We start from the raw sequence: 23,348 nt of genomic DNA on the forward strand, positions 1-23,348 counted from the left end.
ATGAACATATCATACATATATATGGCTTGATAAATAAAAATGAGATATAAACTATTTGATGATGCACTGTGCGATGTCAAAAAGTTTTTCAAAAACATGAGGTCTATCAATAAAAATTATGAAAGTCCTCATTGGTGGTGAAAAGATCTAAGAAACTCTGAATTCATGGTACAAAGACAGAAATATTCAGTGGCCTATGGACCCTATTTTATCATTTAAATGATGAAGCTTACAATAAGAAAGGGCATCTATGGTCATGGTATTTAAAGTAAAGACAAGGAAGACATCCAGTTTCCCAAGTAAGAAGAGCACTGATGTCGTTTTGCATTCCAGTTGTACTATCTGCAGAAACCAAACCTGATGCTTCATACTTCATTTGTTTTTTGAACCCGAAGTATCCTCTGTACTTTTTAACTAAAGAGAAATGTATCTAGGCTCTGGCATACAGTTTAAACTATGATCAACATATATCTGTTGAGAGGATGAATAACTTAGTTTTATTGAACGCTCAATGGTCCAGAACCACTGGGGACCAGAGTGAAAACAGACAACTCACAAAAAGTGCCAGAAGTTAAGAGTCTCTGGGTAAACATTCCCATTGAGGAATTTTGTACATTTCTGCTTCATTGATGCTTTTCCCAGAGCATGGTGACTTTGAGTTAATTTCATTCACTTATCTAGTCAATAAAATTTTATGGAGCAACTAGTTTGTGTCAGAATGCAGTGGGGAACAAGATAGGTCCTAAATCATTAATCCCAGAAAAAAGGACAATTCTGTGGCGGAAGAGTCCATACAAAGAAAAAAAAATGAAGAATCACAAAATGAAATGCTGTTTTTAATAAAAACATGCTAATATCCATATATCATTTAATGGATGCTTCTATTTTACTCAACTATTCCTCTATAGTGAGACCATATCATATAATTTAAAGTTACCAAAGTGAATGAAGCATCAGAGAATGCAATGAAATTTTGATTCACATGGTAACTAAAAATTTCAAAAATCTAAAGCCCACACAATCTATATATCAGATGTTGGCCTATATGAATTAATAACCCATATAGGCAAAGTTTCTATGAATGGAGCTGAAGAGGAAGACATGGCCTCTCACTGAAAAATATATGTATCTGTTTTCCAATAGACCTATTTTGTCCCTACTTTAATTCTTTAGAGCTAGTCATTTCCAGGTAGAACAAAGAATGGTGGGAAAATATTGAGTTGTAACTAACTAAAGGGATGTTTCTGAGACTTTCTGCATTTTCTCTCCTTGATATAGAAAAAAAATTGCTATCTCAGTATAAAGAAGTGCTGACGTGGCCATATAGGACAGGAAGACAGCGTGAGGAAGTGGGAACCACAGGCTTATAAACAGGCTCATTGTGAATAAAATTAACTCCATACATTTAAAAAGTTTTATTGAGGTATAATTTACATACCATAAAATATACCCTTTGTAAACAGATTGATACATGGATATAGGCACATTTGCTTGTAGCCAATAATATTTAAAAACTGACAGCAATAATTTTTCAAAAAAGTTTAACATTCCTTATTCTGGCATCTGTGTCAGTCCTAAGGGGCCCAGAAATCATGTTTCCAGTAATAGCAATAGTAATCATTTTTTTTTTTTTGAAATCTGATAGTAGTCATTTTTATCTTGATTCACTACTCAGCTTTTGTTGATAAAGACTAAATTTTTAATACTGGATAATGGTTTTAGGTCATCTGTTCTGAGAGAGAATGATTTAGAACTATGCAGTGTTTTGTAATAATTAAGACCATGGGTTTTGAAGTTATACAGACCTGAACTTGAATCTCAGCTTTGCCTCTTAACATCTGTGTGATCTGGGACCAATTATTTTTGAACCCCAGTTTTCTAAGTCTAAGAAAGACTATTATACTATTATGTAAGACAGAGTTAATTTACAGCTAGACTGGGCCAGCCCTATACTTATCTCTAGGGATGACTGGAAGCCTTCAACTGACTCTTAGCCAAGATAAGGTCAACTGGGATAACTAACAACTTATAATTTGCTGTTTAAAGTTTGAAATTTCCCAGGTAGCACCCAGGTCTAGTTGTTTATTGACAGCTTACACCTGGAGTAATTAGACAGCCTGTCTTAGCCATGAGACCAGAGATGGATAAAAAGCTTCACTGTCAACTTTTGGGGAGCTCTTCTGAAACCAAGATTCCTTAAACAAATCTTGGTGATTTACACTCTGGGGACAGAGCACATCCATCCTATTTGATTAAAAAGGAACCTGGAGAGCTCTACCTGGGAGGGTGTTGGGTCCTCTGTGCTCACTTGCATTCTTTTTTGCCTGCTGGATTGTATCTTTAGTAAATGCTTTTTTTAAAAAAAATTTTATTTATTTATTTTTTTAATAAGTAAATGCTTTTTTAAAGAATTTTTCTGTGGAGTCTTATGTATCTTTTCAATTATTTGATCCTGGGGACACTTCACTCTATTTTCTTATAAGATGACTGTAAGAATTAAATAATGGTACCTGCCTAAACAACAACAACCTGCCTCATACTCCATATTCAATAATGGTTGCCGTCATTGTTATTATATCAGGTCAATCATGCAAGGGAAAAAGTCTGGTCTTCTTGATCATTTAAATAGGCAATGTCCAGACAGACATCTTTAACAAATATCCATGCAATATAACTACCAAAATTTATTAGTGCTAAGTAGTTAGAAGGTGAAGCTTCCCTGATGGTTCAGTTGGTGAAGAATCCGACTGCAATGCAGGAGAATCAGGTTTGATCCCTGGCGGAGGAAGATCCCCTGGAAAAGGAAATGGCAACCCACTCCAGTATTCTTGCCTGGAAAATACCATGGACGGAGGAGCCTGGTGGACTACAGCTCATGGGGTCACAAAGAGTCAGACACAACTGAGCGACTAAACCACGACCAAGGATGACAGAGTCACTAGCACAAAAACTGGCAGAACTTAGTGAAGATACAATTGCACATTTCTGAAAACAGGTTGTAGAAAATATGAAAAATTATCTAATGCTCAGTTTGTGACTCAGAAGAGTGACTTCTTAAATGTGACAATTTGGACCAGAGAACACATTTGGACCAGAGAACACATAACACTAACACCCTACTGGAGTGTGTGTGTGTGTGTGTGTGTGTGTGTGTGTGTGTGTGATTCAGTGACTCTCTGTGACCGCATGGACCAGGCTCCTCTATCCATAGAATTCTCCAGGCAAGAATACTGGAGTGAGTAGCCATTCCCTTCTCCAGGGGATCTTCCCAACCCAGAGATCGAACCCAGGTCTCCTGCATTGCAGGAAGATTCTTTACCACTGCGTCACCTGGGAAGCCTTGCCCACTGGAATATATGTTACTAAAGGAACAAGGGTCTTTGATGAGGAGTTTCTGATTTTGCTTTTTAGTTACTAATGTGAAATATTAGGGAAAAAAATCACTGAACAAGTGATACAAGGCTAAAAGATGTAAGACCAAATTTGCCAATAAATTAGGACCTAAAGACAAAAAAAAAAAAAAAAAAACCAAAAAAAACCCCCTGAGATTTGATTAAAAGGGGGAATTCAAGAATTATACCTTTCTGGAAGGAACTGTGAATCTCCAAATAAACAAAAGGCCAAAACACAATGGATCTACGCTTAAGTTTGTTTTACTAAACAACACCATGCCAAAACAGACTATTAAAACTTCACATGAAAGAGGATAGGCTAGAAAAATGATGTATATTTCACAGAGTTTATGATTATCAGGATTTTTGCTTGAAACTATGTATAGCTGATAGATTATACATAGTTAGTAGTATCTACCTAGGCACATACATAAGGGCATTATACTATTAAATTAACACCAATAAAATGGTCATAAATATGAAATTATACTGTAAATACCTGACAATCATGTCAGTGATATTTTACCACATATTTAAGAAGGCTGTGAGTTTGAAGAGAGAGAAGCTATGACTGTTACAGAGAATGCTTTCTATGGTAGAAATTAAATCATATGGGGTGAATTCAGATCACAGAGAATATAACAAGTCATAGCTATTTCCAATCCTTTAGAATCCAAGAAAGGAACTTTTTACCCTTTTAAGACTTAAAAATTCAGGAAAACTGCATTTCTAATATTCTGATTTTATAACTAGAATTCTACGTATTTTGGCAAGCTATGAAAGTGATACAGGCAGGAATCACTAAAATTCTGATCGCTATAGTTACAAAATGTAATCAAAAGGAATTCACACTGAACTGACTGATATATAAAGAATAAAAATGGATAATTCAAATGATAACTTTTAATAGCTTTTGTGTTTTTTGCTGATGGGGCAAGATTTAAAAATGGTACACTAACAAACAATAGATGTTATTGCTTGAAATAATGTAAGCAATATTTAATTTGGAAAAGCATATATTTCTATAATCAGTGGGGAAAATACTTAGACAAAACATATTAAAACAGTTAAGATAGGCGAGCCTTATGATTTCCAAGGTAATAACAATATCTTTGACTATTATTACTTATGCCACATACAATTTTCTTCTAACTCAAATGCAATGAAAAAAAAACTAAAGAGAAACAAGTTGTTTCTCAAGATAAGCTGCACATATATAATTTGATAACTACTCTACAATGTAAGTAATTTTAGAAGCAGAAGACATTATCTCTTTCTTGTCTCATGATTTTGCAAGTAAATCTGTTTCAGTATTTATATACATTAAATAATAGAAGTTTATTATACTCCAAATTAGCTCTGTTATCCATAAAGGTACTTACTTTTACAAGGAACACAATTTTGGAAATATACCAGAAAAAAACGAGGAACATTGTTATATGTCAAGGCGGGAATCTCATTTTTAATTTCAGAACATTATGAACATTTATTTTGAACATTCACTGACATGTTAAGCTTCCACTTAGAATGTACTTGTAAACAGATTTTGTCCAATCTGTCAGCACCATGCCCACTGCTTGAATAAATATATTTCTAAAGTAATTTTTTTTGGTATGGCAATATTGATGACATGCAATTACAGATACTAATAATACCAACAGAAGAACCCAGGAAGAGGTTTGGCTAGAGATTGTAAAAGTCACTGCACCAAAATGAATCATAAAAAGAACTTAGAATAGTCAATGGAGAATTCTAAACTCTACTATTTATTAAAAATTTAATAATAATGTTCCATCTTGTACCCAATGGTCACTCTAAACACTGTCAAAAAAGTAACTAAAAGTGCCAGGTCAGTCATCCTTCATCTCCCATCCTTTCACTCTTAAGCTTTCTTTCGTTTTTACAAATATTTACTGAGCGCCTACCATGCTACCACATTTTCAGTTATTGGACTAGGCGCTACAGATATGGATGAATAAGGCACACTTTCTCCTAACAAGAAATTAAATAGTCTAAGGATGAAAAGCAGGCTCTCAAAGGGATTATAATACTAGTGTTAAATGCTATGATACAGATACGCTATATCTGGGAACATGGAATAGTAGTATGCACTGAAGAGGAGGCGGAGTGGAGAAATGAAGAGAGGTGGCGGTGGCAGTGGTGACTGAATACCTAAGGTGATTCTTAAAAGTATGTAGGAGTTAATCAAATTTAAGAGGGAGAGAGGAGATTACAGGCAGAATGAACAATATGGGCAAAAGTATAGAGGTGAAAAACTGGAATGTGTCAGGTTACCACAAAATCTAATGTTAGACTCTAGTAATGGGATTAAAGGCTGGAGAAATTGGCTGTGGACAGATCAGGAGTGATCTGATCAGATTTGGTTTCCAGGTAGATTACTGCACCTTACAGATAACAGAATCAAAGTAGTAATCATTTTTCAGTTAATTTACTTGGTGGCTGTGGGAAAAACAGACTTAGAAAGGACATGAAAAAAAAAGCAGAGACAACAGTTAGATCTGTATTAATCTAGGTCTAAGATAATGAGGATTATGAAGGCAATGCTAGGAGAGATGAAAAGAAAATACAGGGATGAGAAATACAGGGGAAGGAAGGAAGCAAGGATTCCCCTTGGCTTTCTAGCTTGGGTTCCTGCATAGATAGTAATGTCACAATAAGAATATTTTAGACAATTTTATGCAAGTAAATCTGAAAAAGATAAAAAAATTATTAAGGAAAATAGATTCAGGAAGGAAAAAAATTTTAAAGTCCTATAGTATTAAATACACTGAAGTAGTAGTTTAAAAAATTTGCATGAAGAAAATATCAGGATCTTCCCAAAACAGGACTCAAACCCATGTCTCCTAAATTGCAGGTGAATTTTTTACCTGCTTGAGCCATCAGAGAAGCCCACTTTAATGGTAGCGCCTACTAAATGGTCAAGAAAAAGATAATTCCAATTTTCTACAAATTATTTCAGAGAGTAGGAAAAGAGGCTACTTTTCCTCATATTTTATCTATGTATTTTGTTTTGTTAAAGTATTTAGCTATTTAATGATAGTATCTTCATAAACACTCCTCATATAAAGAAATCACAAATTAGAAATTATGTTAAATACTGAAAGCATATAAAATTATTAGATAGGAATCCTGCCTTTAAGGAGCTTTGGAGTAAGTTTTGAAATCAGGAAGTTTGAGTCTTCCAACTTTGTTCCATTTTTCAAAACTGTTTTGACTATTCATGGTCCTTTGAGATTCCACATGAATTTTAGAATGGGTGTTTCTGCAAAGAACTTTGTTGGGATTATGATAGGGATTTCAATGATTCTACAGATTGCTTTGAGAAATACTATCATTTTAACAATCCATGAACAGGACATATTTCCAATTATTTAAGTCTTTTTAAAATTTCTTCAGTAATGTTTCATAATGTCTAGTGTACAAGTCTTTTACCTGCTTGGTTAAATTTACTCCTAAGTATTTTATTCTTTTTGATACTCTTGTAGTGGAATTGCGTCCTTAACTTGTTTTTTTTTTTTTTTGGTTATCTATTGTCAGTGTATAGAAATGCAACTGGTTTTTGTATGTTAATTTTGCATCCTGTAAAAATATTCTTTTTATTGACTCATTTAAAATTAATAAATTCACATGCTGAAATATGTTCATTTAAGTGAAAGAGATATGCTTAGTTGACATGGCATTAAATTATTTGCCATAACATCTAAACAAATATTTTGATTTGATAACCTTTAGAAGCAAGCCAAATGAGGAAAAAATATTTTATGGTCTTATTTCCATTTTCCTGCCCTCTTCAGCATCTGTCATTTGTTGAGCAGCATTTCCTCACCCCTTCCCTGAAACCTTTACCTTCCTTGGCACGGGCAGCATTATACTGCCTTGATTTTTCTCCTGTTTGTCGGATTGCTCCATTTCTGTATCCACTGGCTCATTCTCATAGCTCTCAATTAGATCAATCAGAATGTTCCCTAGGATTCTGTGCTCAGTCTTGTTTCCCTCCTTTGCATTTCTTCCCTCAGATTCTTTTCCCAAACTTTCCTCATTTCCATGTGACTGACTCCCCTTAACAAGCATACAACAGGCAGTAAGTATATGACAAACTGAGAAATTCCAAGAAACTCTACTAGTTTAGTGAGAAGTGAACTTTTTCTGAACGACTTCTGTCGGTAGATGTAAGTGTATTTACAAGAAGCAGTAGGAAGAACTTTTTCTATTCACCCATTCTTTCACCAGATAGTATCTTTATTTATTTACTTTTTGCTCATTCAGGGTATTTTATTTTCATAAAGTAGACAATCTTGGACTTTCGTATCAGTGAGATAATGTCTTTAAAGGACTGGCTAAGCAGGGAGGGGCACCTCCATTTTTTTTTTTTTATGCTTTATGTCAATCTACAGCAACATTAAAAAGAAAAGGACACATATTTTATAAATATATATATCTCAATAACTCAAAAGCAGAATTTTTGAAAACCTTAAGCTTGTGTAATTATTACAAGAAGAAAAAAGACACAAAATGATTAGTATATAAACCAACTCACCAATGATTCCACTATCTCTGCTTTCAAGGGTAGAGGTTGGACTCGTGACAGCCCCATAGCTGCCGTCCTTGGCGGTCGCATTTGTACTGACTGGTGGGAGGGTGGAACAGGGGCTACTGGCTGGTGGAGAGGCAGTGCTGCTAGTCAGGGTGGAACAGGGACTTATCCGCTGGGTGATTGCTGAGGTCTGAAAAATTGAAATGAAAAATAAGATAAGCTGATCTGCTGTTAAAAGAAAGTGTATCTTATGGTAAAACATATGCTTTGATAACAAAAAGAAAAAAAAATCTACATGCACAGATTTTACAGCTATTAGGTTCTGTTTGTTTTTGCTTTCCGGGATAAAGCATTCTGTGTTCTATAATTAAGGTGAAACTTGATAAATTTAACATGAGCAGAGACTGTGGTCTGTTTTTTCTGCCTAGGAAATTTACAGTGACAAGTAGTCTTTATTACTGCTATAAATTAATAGATGATTTTTTTTATTCATCAAAAATTTTTCTTGCTGTTTTCAATCAACAAAAATTTTCTAAAGGCTTAGAACTTGGTCTTGCTAATAATTTTCTTTGGATAGAAAAAAAAAATCTTTGCAGCCAAGGAGTAATAAAACTAAAGTTCTTAATGCAAATATAGATGGGCTTTTTTTGATACATAGGTGGCTTCTCAGAGGTAATAAATGAATGTAGGGAAAATGCCTATCTAAAAGTTTGTCAAATGAAGTAGAATAATATTAATTTAATACAAACAAAATAATTTCTCTGTAAAAACTGATTACAGACAGATCACTGAGTGACTCTTATACCTGAAGTTACCTCCTTTTTACATTTTTGATGGGATGCAATGACTAATGACAAAAAAGACTGATGGTAATATATTCTGTTTTACCTAGTTTAATGACAATTCATTTTCTTTCTACCCAAATAAATTAATGAAATAATGAATGAAAGTATACATGTTTTTTCGAACACTTAAGAAATTTTTTCCTTTTCAAAACAGTAACTGGTCAATGGAAGAATTACTTGAAGGAGAACTAATGATAAATTTGACATTTAAAAAAAAAGCATTTCAATTTCTTTATATACAGAGTCTACTCATAATCTCTTTGATAAATTAAAGAGTTACATTTTATAACTTGATTAGAAAATATGTTGATCACTGGATATGAGAATATTAAGGCTCTTTGACTCATCCCCAAATGAGTGCCAGATGCAATCCCCTGTATTTAATTATCTGTGTTGAATCCAGGTTTTGATTTTAATTTAAATGCTATAACCAGGATATAAAAGATACATGTAACCCAACCAAGCATAAATGACATTCTCAGAACACTGCAATCAAGTAAATCTTTTCACTCGTATAACTAATATCAGAAACTGATTCTTCTTAATAATACAAAAAGCCCTCAAATCTATGCCATTTCTCTTCTATATAATTTTTCACCATTGGAGGGAGGAGTTTCAATTTCTTTGTAATTGCCTCTGTTTCTACAAAATGATGTTAGTCTATCAGAGCATGAGTAGGGCTTGCAGGAGAATTACCTGTGGAATGTAAAAAACAAGTTTCACTACAAAACTGACAGATACTGAACCCCACTCCAGTCTTACTAAATTAGAATCCTCCCTAGTTAGAATCTGGCATAGCAATTCTTAACCACCTCATTCTCAGTTTAAGAAACATGTGGGTACTTTATTCGAATTGTACTAGAATCTTTTTATATTAGATATATCTATAGTCATTCCATATTGAAAAAGTTTCATTTTGGTATGAATCTATTACTTCTATGGTAACTCATTTCCATTTTCAGACAAGATTCTCAGTCTGTTCTCTGAGAAAGGAAACTATTATATGCATAATACAGCAAAAGTGAAGGTTAAGCCCAAATGACATGTAATTTTTACTCTAAGTTATTTTCTGGAAAATAAAGCATTTATCACAGAATGTATGCTTTAAAAACTTTAACTGTAAAAGCAAAGCTTAAAGATCAACTCATTCAGAAAGCAGGAAATTTGTTTCATGGCTTGTGAATTTAAAGGTAAGCCTTATATTTATTTAAGGAGGCTAGTTAATCAGATACAGAAATCTCTTTTAGGCATAGAAAGACAATTATTTACTTGCCATACTGTAGGCTAAAATGGACACCTAATTAAGCCACTCTACTTCTAAAACCTTTTGGTGGTTTTCCCATTGATCCCATTGGATCCCAAACTCCCAATCTGGATCATTCAAGGTCCTACATCCTAATACTCCAGAAACTACAGAGAAAAGAAAATACAGTGGTCAATTGAATATCACTTTGAATATCTTGTCTTTTGCAAAAAAATGATATACGCTAACTTGCATGTGCTGGATTCTATCATTATTATTGATACTGTTCTGAGGACACCATCACTATAGGGTCTTCTTAAAGCAATCTATCTTTGTTAGTATGCGCTTTAGCACAGAAGTCACTAATAATCTTCCTAAGACTAGAAATTCCAGTGATCAATTCAACCACTTTCTTAGGTGGTTCCAAGACAGTGTCATGGTATATTACATTTCAAGCAGGCTATCATGTAGCTTTATTATTAATATCTTACATTTGTTTAACGTTTCAAAGTTAAATTTTTTTTTTAAATGTTACTACCTCATTTCTCCTTATCAACCAAGTATGAGGTATTAAAAACTACACTAAATATAAAAGCTATGAAGCAATTTCCTCCAACTCATACAGTTTCTGAATACATTTACATACTAATTATATTACATATTGTTTTATATATTTTGTTTACATGACATTTTACAGCTTACAAAGTGCTTTTGTATTCATGATTTAACCTGATCTTCACAACAATCCTGTCATGATTTCATATTACTCTGGACTGGTATGGTGTAGCTATTGAGAACATAAGTTGTAAAAGCAGACTGCCTGGATTTGAATACTATTTCATCACTTTCTGGCAGTGTTACTTTTTTTCTTAACTGAAAATTGAAATATAAAAGGACTCTACCACATTGAGTTGTAAGGAAACTTAAATGAAACAGTGTAAATAAAGCAATTAGTACAGTGATTATACACAGTATTAAACACTTATTTACTGTTAGTTACTATTAACTTTGAAAAACCTAAAGCTGAGAGAGGTTAAGCGACATGTGCAAATTTACAAAATGGTAGGTGGTAGAGCTGGAACCAGGACACAGATTTTCTGTCTCCTGGTTCAGTGACTTTTCTATTATGACATCACTCTAGCTACATTAAATCAATGATACTACTCATTTACTTATTTTATGATGAATCATGTAGTTAATGCACAAGTAAGACACACTCTATTGACTTGTGACTTAATTCAGAAACCACTGCAACATGCTGTGACAAGGCATCTCAAAAGCAACCCAATATAAATTTTAGCACCTGAAGAAATGTAGCATTTTAGAAACAACAGGGTCCTTGGCAAATTCTCAGATTGTAATGTCATGTTGCTTGGTCATTATTATAGCAGTCATATTTTAACCTGACATGAATATCAAAAACTCACAAGTAAAACAGATGTTTTATTTATACCAATTTTAAAAAAGCCCTCAACATATACCATTTCCGTTTTCTATTCAGATCACATGATACTGACTGACGTGGTTACAATGTAAATTAGTTATGAAAAGAAAAAAATCAATCCCTGTCATCATGAAGCTTACCTTCTTGTGTGAGATCAAACAACCCCTCACAACTAAATATATCATGTAATAAATTAATGATAAGAGCTATAACGCAGGGTAAGGGGATACAGTGATGGGCAGGGGCTATTAGATAAAAGAACTAAGAAAGGCCTTACTGAGGAGGGAACACTTGAGTGGAGCACTGGATGAAGTGAGGAAGTGAGTTATGTGGAAGAACATTCCAGTATAAATGAATGTTTTATGTGTCTGAGGAATGACAGGAAGGCCAGTGTTGTTGGAGAGCTGCAGTGAAAGGGAGAGGGACAGGCAATGATACAGGAGAGGCAGCGAGCGGTCAGATCAGGTAGCCCCTTTCTGGTCATGGTAAGGATTTCAGATTTACTGTTAAATCTGGGGGATACAGTGGAAGATTGAGAGCAGAGAATACTGGGCTGGATAAAAAGTTTGTTCAGGTTTTCCACAATGGCCCATAAAAAATCTGAACAAACTTTTTGGCCAACACAATAAAAGGACCAGATTCACATTCTACAAGGGTTGCTCTGGATTCTGTGTAAACAGACCACAGGAGGCAAAAGTGGAAGCAGAGCCCCGTTACGAGGCCATTTATTCAGGCAGTAAATATTTATTGAACACTTACTAATAGAGTTTGTTCCAGGTGCAGAGGATACAGCAGTAAATGCGAGTGTGCTCAATCACCAAGTCGTGTCTGACTCTTTGCAACACCATGGACTGTCTATTGCACACCAGGCTCTTCTGTCCATGGAATTTCCCAGGCAAAAATACTGGAGTGGGTTGCCATTTCCTACTCCAGAGGACCTTCCTGACCCAGAAATCCAATCCAGTCTCCTGTGTCTCCTGCACTGAGATGAATATTTGATCATTAATTTTTCAGATTTTCGGTTTTTCTAATGTATGTATCCCAAACTAAAGTTTTTAAATGCATATCTTTATATGCTACAAGTTTTGTTATATTTTGTTTCTATTATTTCAGTTTAAAATATTTTCCAATTTCTTGTGATTCTCCAACATAAAGGCTATTCAGTTCAGTTCAGTCGCTCAGTCGTGTCTGACTCTTTGCGACCCCATGAATCGCAGCATGCCAGGTCTCCCTGTCCATCACAAACTCCCGGAGTTCACTCAAACTCATGCCCATTGAGTCGGTGATGCCATCCAGCCATCTCATCCTCTGTCGTCCTCTTCTCCTCCTGACCCCAATCTTTCCCAGCATGAGGGTCTTTTCCAAAGAGTCAACTCTTCGCATGAGGTGGCCAAAGTATTGGAGTTTGAGGTTCAGCATCAATCCTTCCAATGAACACCCAGGACTTATCTCCTTCAGGATGGACTGGTTGGATCTCCTTGAAGTCCAAGGGACTCTCAAGAGTCTTCTCCAATACCACAGTTCAAAAGCATCAATTTTTTGGCGCTCAGCTTTCTTCACAGTCCAACTCTCACATCCATACATGACCACTGGAAAAACCATAGCCTTGACCAGACAGACCTTTGTTGGCAAAGTAATGTCTCTGCTTTTTAATATGCTATCTAGGTTGGTCACAACTTTCCTTCCAAGGAGTAAGCGTCTTTTAATTTCATGGCTGCAATCGTGGAAAGGCTACTTAGGAGTATATTAATATCCAAATACTTGGGGATTTTGATTTTCTATATGTTATCTTTCAGCTATCATTTTCTAAGTTATTTTATAATCAATTAATTCTACTAAAGTAGTGAAAGTGAAAGCTCCTCAGTCATGTTCAACTCTTTAAGAGCCCATGGACTGTACAGTCCATGGTATTCTCCAGGCCAAAATACTGGTTTGGATAGCCTTTCCCTTCTCCAGGGGATCTTTCCAACCCAGGGATCAAACCCAGGTCTCCCACATAGCAGGAAGATTCTTTACCAGCTGAGCCACAAGGGAAGCCCAAGAATACTGAAGTGGGTAGCCTATCCCTTCTCTAGCACATCTTCCTGACCCAGGAATTGAACTGGGGTCTCCTGCATTACAGGTGGATTCTTTACCAACTGAGCTATCAGGGAAGCCCTACATCTGTCAAGATCTGGTCTATGAATCAGCATATTGTAAATTTGCTAAATAATCCATGTGTATCTGAAAACAATGTGTATTCTGCAATTTAGGGGTATGATGCTTTTATATATATATATACACACACACATGTCTTGTTTGTTGGTTTATTTAGTTATTTCCTCATTCATTCAATAAAGGAATCAAAACCTTGAAGTGGCTTTTTAAACTTAAGAACGAAACTAAAAGGTGTTCCATGAACTGAAGAAATACAGTGATTATGGAAAATGAGGTTATATCCCAGGCCTGAAAAGGCATTTGACACTTGGGATCATTCTTCTGACAAGATCCACACCCACGCCCTGTAACATTTTTTCTTTCCTGGTTATAATAGGCCGATTCATCCCATATTTCACTAAGTTGATGGGAGGCAGTTTACCTGATTTTCATCCTGTACTTCCATGTTGTACTGGTCACCTGGCTGAACTTCCGTGACTTTCTCCCCAAGGAGGAAACCCAGGCGAGTCATGAGTGTGTTTGCTGCCTCATCTACAGATGGAGGGGGACCAAGTTCCTGTTCAGCATCACCTGCAACAGGAAGACATCGAAACACCTGAGCCTTTCAAAATAAAATGGCCAGTTTTACATCTATTTTTACATTCTGTTTGGGCATTTCCTTTGTTTCACATTCTAAATCCAAAATTACCAGGTCCCTGACCAGAAGCTTATTTTTCCACTGTTACATATTACAATTGACAGTCTACTCAGAATTCTCAATATATTTACTTGAAACCCTTGAGTTTGAGAGAATGTTTTTGTAACTCACTCAAAAGAAGTTTCCCATTTCTTTGGCAGTTGGCTTTCCAATACAAGTCCTAGTCTTGGTGTCTAGGTCCTGGCCACAATCACTGCCTTCATTCAGCTTCTTTTATCTCTTTTTTCTTAGTTTGTATAAATATTCTTTTTTATTTTAAAATCAGTGCAAACTTACAAAAAAGTTTCAAGAATAGTACAAAGAACAATTTTTTTTTTCCCTTAATTACTTTAAAATATAGACACGCTACCCCATCAGGCCCAGATAGTACGCATTTTCTATGAACAAGGACATTTTCTTACATAACCACAATACCAACAGAGAAATCAGGAACCTAGCATTTTACATTATGATCTCATCCACAGACCCCATTTAAGTTTTGATATTTATCCAGTAACGTCATTTCTAGCAAAAAGATCCAATTCAGGATTAAGCAATGCATTTAGTTCTCAGTTTTCTTTGACTCTCTAAATCTTGAACCGTTCCGCAGTCTTTTCTTAACTTTCATGACCTTGACACTTTTGAAGATTATAAGTCAGACATTTTGTACCATGTCCCTCAATTTCAACTTTTCTCATGGTATCTCATGACTTAATTCAGGGTAAGCATTTTTGGCAGCACTTACACAAAATTAATGCTGTGTTAACTTGGATCACTTGGTTATGGTAGTGTCTGCCAGGTTTTCTGCTCTAAAATTATACAATTTCTCTTCATAATTAATATGTGTTTTGTGGGGGGATACTTTGAGAATATATAAGTATTCCATTCCTCACCAAAATTTGAAATTAAAAAAAATTTTGATAAAAATACATGTAACAATATTTGCCATTTTTAAGCGTACAATTCAGTGGCAATAAGTACATTCACAATGTTGTGCAACCATCTCCATTTTCAGAGCAGTTTAATCATCCCGCAAAGAAACTGCATCCACTAAACAAAACTCCCCATGCCTAGTAACCTTTATTCTACTTCCTGTTTCTAGGAATTTGTCTATTCTAGGCACCTCATATAAGTGGAATCAGACAATATTTGTCCTTTTATGTCTAGCTTATCTCATTTTGCATATTTTCAAGGTTCATTCATGTTATAGCATGTATCAGAATTTCATTCCTTGTAATGGCTAAATTATATTCTATTTTAGGTACATAACCATTTATTTAGTCATCTGTCCATCACACAGGACACTTGAACTGTTTCCACCTACTAGATATAAATAATGATCATATGGACACTGGTATACAGCAGCAGTTTGAATCTGTCCTCAATGAACTTTTGTCCACTATTTTTAGCATCCATTAATGTTTCCCAGTTTAATTACTATCATGCTTGCCAAATAGTAATTTTAATAAATCCATCACTCTTTTACAGTTTAGTTTCTTTTCCTTTATCTATGTGTCTATGTACCTACCTATCTGAACTCAAAGACTCCTATTTTACTCAATGAGTTATAATCTGTTACTGTTATTATTTATTTTGTTGCTCAAATCATCCCAGAGTTGGCCAGGCAAGCCTTTTCAATTTGACTCCTGTAACCTTCTAACATATCCCTGTCATTTTCTGAGTATTTCTTTGCTTTTTGTCACAAGATGTTGCAGGTTCCTCAAGTACTTTCTCTGCCCTAGACCTTGAATCAGCTTTTTTTTTCCAAGAAAGCCTGATTTTTTTTTAAGAGGGTAAACGTATTTAGAATATCAGATATGCTCATCAGATGAGGATGTCACTGCCTTGCAGGTCCATCACGTGGGCAAAGTTACACAATTATGTTCATACATATACGCAGACACACAGTTCTATATTCATTTTAATCTGTAAATCCATATATAAACACCCCCCCAAAAGTTCACAGCTGAGCCCTAATTCAATACCACAGGGTTAAATCTGAATTTCTTCCTTTCCAAGGTTGTAACTTTTCTGCAACAGTGAAAAATCCAATCTTCATTTTCCTTACTTCTTTAATCTATTCTCCTTGCACGTGACAAATCTCACTGCTGCTCACTGCTACCCTGCACACAGGTGCTTCACTCACCCTGGCTGGGTTCCTACCCTGAGCTATCACTTTCCCAATCAGGTTATTTTTTCAAAACTGATGTATAATTCATATACCATAAGCTCTTCCCCCTTAGAGTATACAGCTCAGTGGCTTTAGTATATTCATGTTTGTCACCACTCTAATTACTGAACATTTTCATCACTCCAAAAAGAAACCCCACTCAGGTTCACTTTTTTGCCCTGAAGTTTAGACCCCTAAATTTTTTGATCCCTGGAATTCATTGTAATTCTGTTTCCAGTCTGTTACCTTCTTTCCATACGATTAGTTTTTAAGCTTCCGTATTTAGGCTGTTTTTAGGGGTAACCAACTACAGATATTGCTTGTTTTCATACCTTTTCATTGAGGGCTGCGGAACAAAGTCAGTGTGAGTGCCTTCCTTAGCCTCATTGTCAAAATAAATTTATTTCCAAATAAAGAATTTATAGAAATTTACAGATATAAAAAAGAGCCAGGGAACTCAAGATGATCTATTTTAAATTTGACGCAGAACTAATTTACCTAAACTGAATTTATCTGTTTACATTAACTTGATTGCATTGTTAACATTTTTTCATATTTTGTTTTATGCTCAAGTATATTTATAACAATTCACAGTAGCACATACCCTGTATATGGTATTACCAAAATTGGTTTTTTTTTTTTTTTTTTGGCTATCCTTTCACCATAGCGAGCATTAACTATAGTGTCATATGGTTTGATACTAAAGCACAATAGCTTAATTTCTTTGGATAGTCTGTGTTACACATTAAGTCACTCCAAATGCCCAGAAAATGAGATTATATAGCCCCAAAATTCCATGGGGACTGTAGCCCGCCAAGCTACTCTATGCATGGGGTCTTTCAGGCAAGAATACTACAGTGGGTTGTCATTTCCTACTCGAGGGGGTCTTCCGACCCCGGGATCGAACCATGTCCCCTGTGTCTCCTGCATTGGCAGGCAGTTCTTTTACCACTGAGCCACCTGGGAAGCCCCACATTTTTGTATAGCATTACTAAACTCAAAGTGTGGAAAATCTATATAGAATTCTTATTGGATTTATGTCAGAGTAGAAAAACAGGATATATTCCCTTCTCCATTTCCTCTCCAAGAAACAACAAAAATGGACTTCTCTGCCACAGAACAGAAAGATATCCCTGGGGCTTTATTACCTCTATAATGTCCAACATTATAAACAGTTCCTTCTCTTTCTGCCTCTGTCCAACTAAGGTACGCTAACAAAATCTCAGGAAAAAGTTGTTATATATGCAAATGCATCTTTGAAACAAGTACCCTAAAATCTAAAAAATAACACAAATGAATGTATATAAAAAACAGAAAAGACTTACAGAGAGAGAAAACAAACCTGTGGTTATCAAAGGGGAGAGAGAAGGGAGGAGGGATAAATCAGGGGTATTGGATAAGCAGATACAAACTACTACATGTAAAACAGATAAGCAACAGGATACACTGTTCAGCACAGGGAATTACACCCATTTTCTTATAATAATCTATAATGGAATATAATCTGCAAAAATAATCACTATGGAAGTAAACCTGAAACTAACACAATATTGTAAGTCAAATATACTTCAATAAAAACAAACAAATCCCCTCTCTTCATTCAAGCAAATTTCCACCTTTAAACCCTTGCTAGAAAGAATTTTTCATTTTGTTACTATAGTGTGTGGAAGTTCTAAACTACTAAGTCATCTATTTAATATTATTAAAATTTATCAAAGTCTACTACAATAATAAGAATAGTTATAGTATATGAAATCAAAAGTAAACAGATTCTGGGTAAAATGCTGAAAGTTATTTTAAAATATTTATAATAAAATGCACAAGTCCCTGACCTCTTCAGATTTCACAACATACTACTACACTACATACAAATGGCAGGCAGAGACTATAATTACATTATCATTTCATGCATTATTCACAAAAGTCCAAGTGTTACTCACTTAAGAAACAGGCCAGAAGAAAAATAAACCAAATTCTTCCTTTTTCTTCTAGGCTCTTTTACTCACGTTACAGATATTTTTACTATGTCATTCTAGTGTCTTAATTGTTTTCCTAAATATTTCTTTTAAAGGATACTAATATTTATTATTTTGAAGAAGCCTCCAAGTTCATATCCTTTATATACATCAAAGGATTGATGGGAGAAATGATATAGTGACCAGATTTTGCTGAAATTACTATAGAAAAAATGGGGGAAGATATTGATAAAACAAGTTGTCAAAATTATTGAAGCTAGGCAGTTAATACATAGCAGTGCATCATTCTATTCTCCATCACTGTGAATGTTTGGAACTTTGAGAAAAAATTATTCAGGGAAGTTTCTTTTAAATAACTTAGTGATTCTCAACTGGTGAGAGTTCTGCCTCCCGGGAACATGTGGCAATGACTAGAGATTATTTCTGGCTGTCACACTGTGGGGAGGGGTGTTGCTCCTGGCACCTCGTAGGTAGAGGCCACGGATGCTGTTAACCATCCTACAATACACAAGACATCTCCCCACAACAAAGGATTATCTAGCCCCGAAAGAAATTAAATAGTATTAAGGTTGAAAAACCCTGAAACAGCTCGAATCACCTATCCTTTGTTGTTGTTCAGCTGCCAGGTCGTGTCTGACTCTTTGAAATCCCTTATCCTTTAAAAATCTATCAAACTGAATGAACTCAACACAGCAGGAAAACAAGTGCCCAACCTGCTACTTCTGAGGATTTTTATTAACAAAATTGCTTCAATTTCCAACTTACTATGCATTTTTACTCTTTGGACCATTTCCTTCCTGGGTGTAGCGTCTGTTTTCTGCACTACTACATTCTGCTATAATCTTTTCAGTCTTCAGTGAACCTTAGTCTTACGGTGCATGGTGTGTGCATGCATGCTCCATTGCTCAGTCATGTTAAACTCTTGGCGACCCCACGGACTACAGCCCACCAGGTTCCTCTGTCTAAGGAGTGGGTTGCCATTCCCTTCTCCACGGATCATCCTGATCCAGGGATTGAACACGGGTCTCCTGCAATGGCAGGAAGATTCTTCACCACTAAGTGACCTGGGAAGCCAATGGTGCGTGGACAGGACTTTATTGGTGTTATATTGTATCTGTCAAGGGTGGGGGATTATATCATGACATAGAACAAGTAAATGAAACTAAAAATATACCTCAGTTTTTCAGATTATCTTTTTACTTTTTTTTTGTTTTTAATTTTTCCATTTATTTTTATTAGTTGGAGGCTAATTACTTTACATCATTGCAGTGGGTTTTGTCATACATTGAAATGAATTAGCCATGGATTTACATGTATTCCCCATCCCGGTCCCCCCTCCCACCTCCCTCTCCACCCGATCCCTCTGGGTCTTCCCAGTGCACCAGGCCCGAGCACTTGTCTCATGCACCCAACCTGGGCTGGTGATCTGTTTCACCCTAGATAATATACATGTTTCGATGCTGTTCTCTTGAAAGATCCCACCCTCGCCTTCTCCCAGAGTCCACAAGTCTGTTCTATACATCTGAGTCTCTTTTTCTGTTTTGCATATAGGGTTATCATTACCATCTTTCTAAATTCCATATATATATGTGTTAGTATACTGTAATGGTCTTTATCTTTCTGGCTTACTTCGCTCCGTAACTGGAGCCCAGATTACCTTTTTAAAATTATAACAACATCCAGCACATATGGGGATTAGTTTATATGCCAGGTACTATTTCTAAGCATTTTATATACATTAACTCATTTAATGATCGTAACAACCCTATGAGGTAGGCAGTCTTATCCCCATTTTATGGATAAGAAAAGTGAATCATACAGAGTTGAGTAACCTACTCAAATTCATAAACTATTAAGTAACTGAACTAGGAAATCTGGATCTAGACCTCAGGCTCTTAATCCCTAAGCTCTACTGTCATCCTTGATTCCAGCCTCTCGCAATGTTGCTAGGTATCATTTCCTACCTCCCCTCTGCCGAGTGTATTTGTGCAAAACTCTCAAAATTCCTCTGAAATTGTCATACTGAATACCTTACCTATCTTTCTGTCTCATCCATAACCATGCAGGCAACGAGAAGAAGGTGTCATCTTCCTAACCAAACATGCCCAATGAAGGTATAAGCCTAAACAAAAATAGCACTTTCTTCAAGTGGGATCCTAGTGTGACTTCTTTAGTAACGATGAACTTGGAATATGATACACAAAACAAGACAGCTGGTAGGATGTTGAAAAATAATCACTGTAAGACTATTACACACAAAATGAACCATATACAATTTATACATTTTGTTGATTAAAGCTACTGAAATTTATCTTGGCTATTTGGAAGCAGTGTGTTTAGGCAATAGGTTTTGACTGAATGAGGAAGACAGCACCATAAAACTAAATATTCTAACATTTACATGGGAATGGAAAGGTCTGGGGATAGTAAAGAAAATGTGAAGAAGAATGACTGCTATTACTTAACATGAAGATTTAATCTAATGCTAAAATAATTAAGAGAGCGTATGAATAGTACAAGCATAGACCAAAAGACCAGGAGAACAGAATAAAAAATCCAGAAACATATCTATACAAGTGGAGTCACTTTATTTAGGACAGCAATGCCACTGCAATTGTTTAGTAAGAGACTGGCATTTTCTCTCTCTTTTTTGTATGAGTATGCTACATTTTACTTGCAGTGGGTAATATGAAATTTGACAATAATGGCACATTTGACAATAAAGACTGTAAAGCGATACCTCTGGACATTAACATAAAGAGATGGCGCCCATCTACTATGAAGACTCTTTATGTACAATGATGAAACAATAAATAAATATGTAAGTATATATCTCTATCCATTACTCCAAATCCTCATTGATAAAACACTGTGCTTCAAGTAGACCCATTGATTTTATAATATGTGTTTTAACTAAATTGCGTATATAGACAAAAATCCCACCAAAAATATTCACACAGGGCCTTGTATATTACAGGGTGACCCTGAGAGAATGGCATTTTCAATAATCGGTGATGGATCTCTGTCAGAATAAACATGAAACCTGTCCCTACCTCATCCCATACACAAAAATCAATTCCAGGTGGATTTTAGACCCAAATACAAAAGACAATACATTTTCTGGAAGGTAGCCTAAGAGAATATCTTCATGAACTAGGACTAGGCAAAGATTTCTCAAATAGGACACAAAAGGCACTAACCCACAAAAGAAAAATATAGGCAAGTTTATCAATAAGAAAATCTTCTGTTCCCCAAAGATTCCACTAAAACAGTAAAAAGGCAAGCCACAAAGTGGGAAGAATATCTTTAACTCAATCTTGCCTGTTACTCCAGGTATCTCCTGACTTCCTACTTTTGCATTCCAGTCCCCTATGATGAAAAGCACTTCTCTTTTTGGTGTTAGTCCTAGAAGGTCCTGCAGGTCTTCATAGAACTGTTCTACTTCAGCTTCTTTGGCATTAGTGGTTGGGGCATAGACTTGGATTACTGTGATAGAGAATGGTTTGCCTTGGAAATGAAGAGAGATCATTCTGTTGTTTTTGAGATTGCACCTAAGTACTGCATTTCAGACTCCTGTGTTGACTATGAGGGCTACGCCATTTCTTCTAAGGGCTTCTTGCCCACAGTATTAGATATAAGAGAAAAGGAAAGATATACCTATCTGAATGCAGAGTTCCAAAGAATAGCAAGGAGAGACAAGAAAGCCTTCCTCAGTGATCAATGCAAAGAAACAGAGGAAAACAATAGAATGGGAAAGACTAGTGATCTCTTCAAGAAAACCAGAGCTATCAAGGGAACATTCCATGCAAAGATGGGCACAATAAAGGAAAGAAATGGTATGGCCCTAACAGAAGCAGAAGATACTAAGAAGAGCTGGCAAGAATCCACAGAAGAACTATACAAAAATGATCTTCATGACCCAGATAACCACGATGACGTGATCACTCACATAGAGGCAGACATCCTGGGATGTGAAGTCAAGTGGGCTTTAGGAAGTGTCACTACAAATAAAGCTAGTGGAGGTGATGAATTCCAGTTGAGCTATTTCAAATCCTAAAAGATGATGCTATGAAAGTGCTACACTCAATAAGCAAGCAAATTTGGAAAACTCAGCAATGGCCACATGCCTGGAAAAGGTCAGTTTTCATTCCAATCCCAAAGAAAGACAATGCCAAAGAATGTTCAAACTGCCACACAATTGCAGTCATCTCACATGCTAGCAAACTAATGCTCAATATTTTCCAAGCCAGGCTTCAACAGCACATGAACTGAGAACTTCCAGACATTCAAGCTGAATTTAGGAAAGGCAGAGGAACCAAATTGCCAACATCTGCTGGATCATCAAAAGAGCAAGAGAGTTATAGAAAAACATCTACTTCTGCTTTATTGACTACACCAACGCCTCTGACTGTATGGATCACAACAAACTGTGGAAAATTCTTCAAGAGATGGGAATACCAGACCACCTTACCTGCCTCCTAAGATATCTGTATGCAGGTCAAGAAGCAACAGTTAGAACTGGACATGGAACAATGGACTGGTTCCAAATTGGGAAAGGAGTACATCAAGGATGTATATTGTCACCCTGCTTACTTATATGCAGAGTACATCATGTGAAATGCCAGGCTGGATGAAGCACAAGATAGCATTAAGACTGCTGGGAGAAATGTCAATAACATCAGATATGCAGATGACACCACCCTTATGGCAGAAAGCGAAGAAGAACTAAAGAGCCTCTTGATACAAATGAAAGAGGAGAGTGAAAAAGTTGGCTTAAAACTCAACATTCAAAAAACTAAGATCATGGTATCCGGTCCCATCACTTCATGGCAAACAGATGGGGAAACAATGGAAACAGTGAGAGACTTTATTTTCTTGGGCTCCAAAATC

At 35.8% G+C, this 23,348-nt stretch overlaps 1 protein-coding gene across 8 annotated transcripts in view; it reads right to left on the reverse strand.

Moving 5' to 3' along the window:
* The window catches only part of TANC2 (tetratricopeptide repeat, ankyrin repeat and coiled-coil containing 2), a 361,529-nt gene that overhangs the window by 131,443 nt on the left and 206,738 nt on the right, over positions 1–23,348 (reverse strand). For all 8 annotated transcript variants that reach the window (XM_070479550.1, XM_070479549.1, XM_070479548.1 and 5 more), the window contains 2 exons: positions 14,058–14,206; positions 7,951–8,137 (listed from right to left, as the gene is read on the reverse strand). In XM_070479550.1, the coding sequence (XP_070335651.1) occupies positions 7,951–8,137; positions 14,058–14,206 (336 nt within the window). The remainder of the gene's footprint in view (positions 1–7,950; positions 8,138–14,057; positions 14,207–23,348) is intronic.

Source organism: Odocoileus virginianus, chromosome 17 (genome assembly GCF_023699985.2).
Source record: "Odocoileus virginianus isolate 20LAN1187 ecotype Illinois chromosome 17, Ovbor_1.2, whole genome shotgun sequence".
Lineage (NCBI taxonomy): Eukaryota > Metazoa > Chordata > Mammalia > Artiodactyla > Cervidae > Odocoileus > Odocoileus virginianus.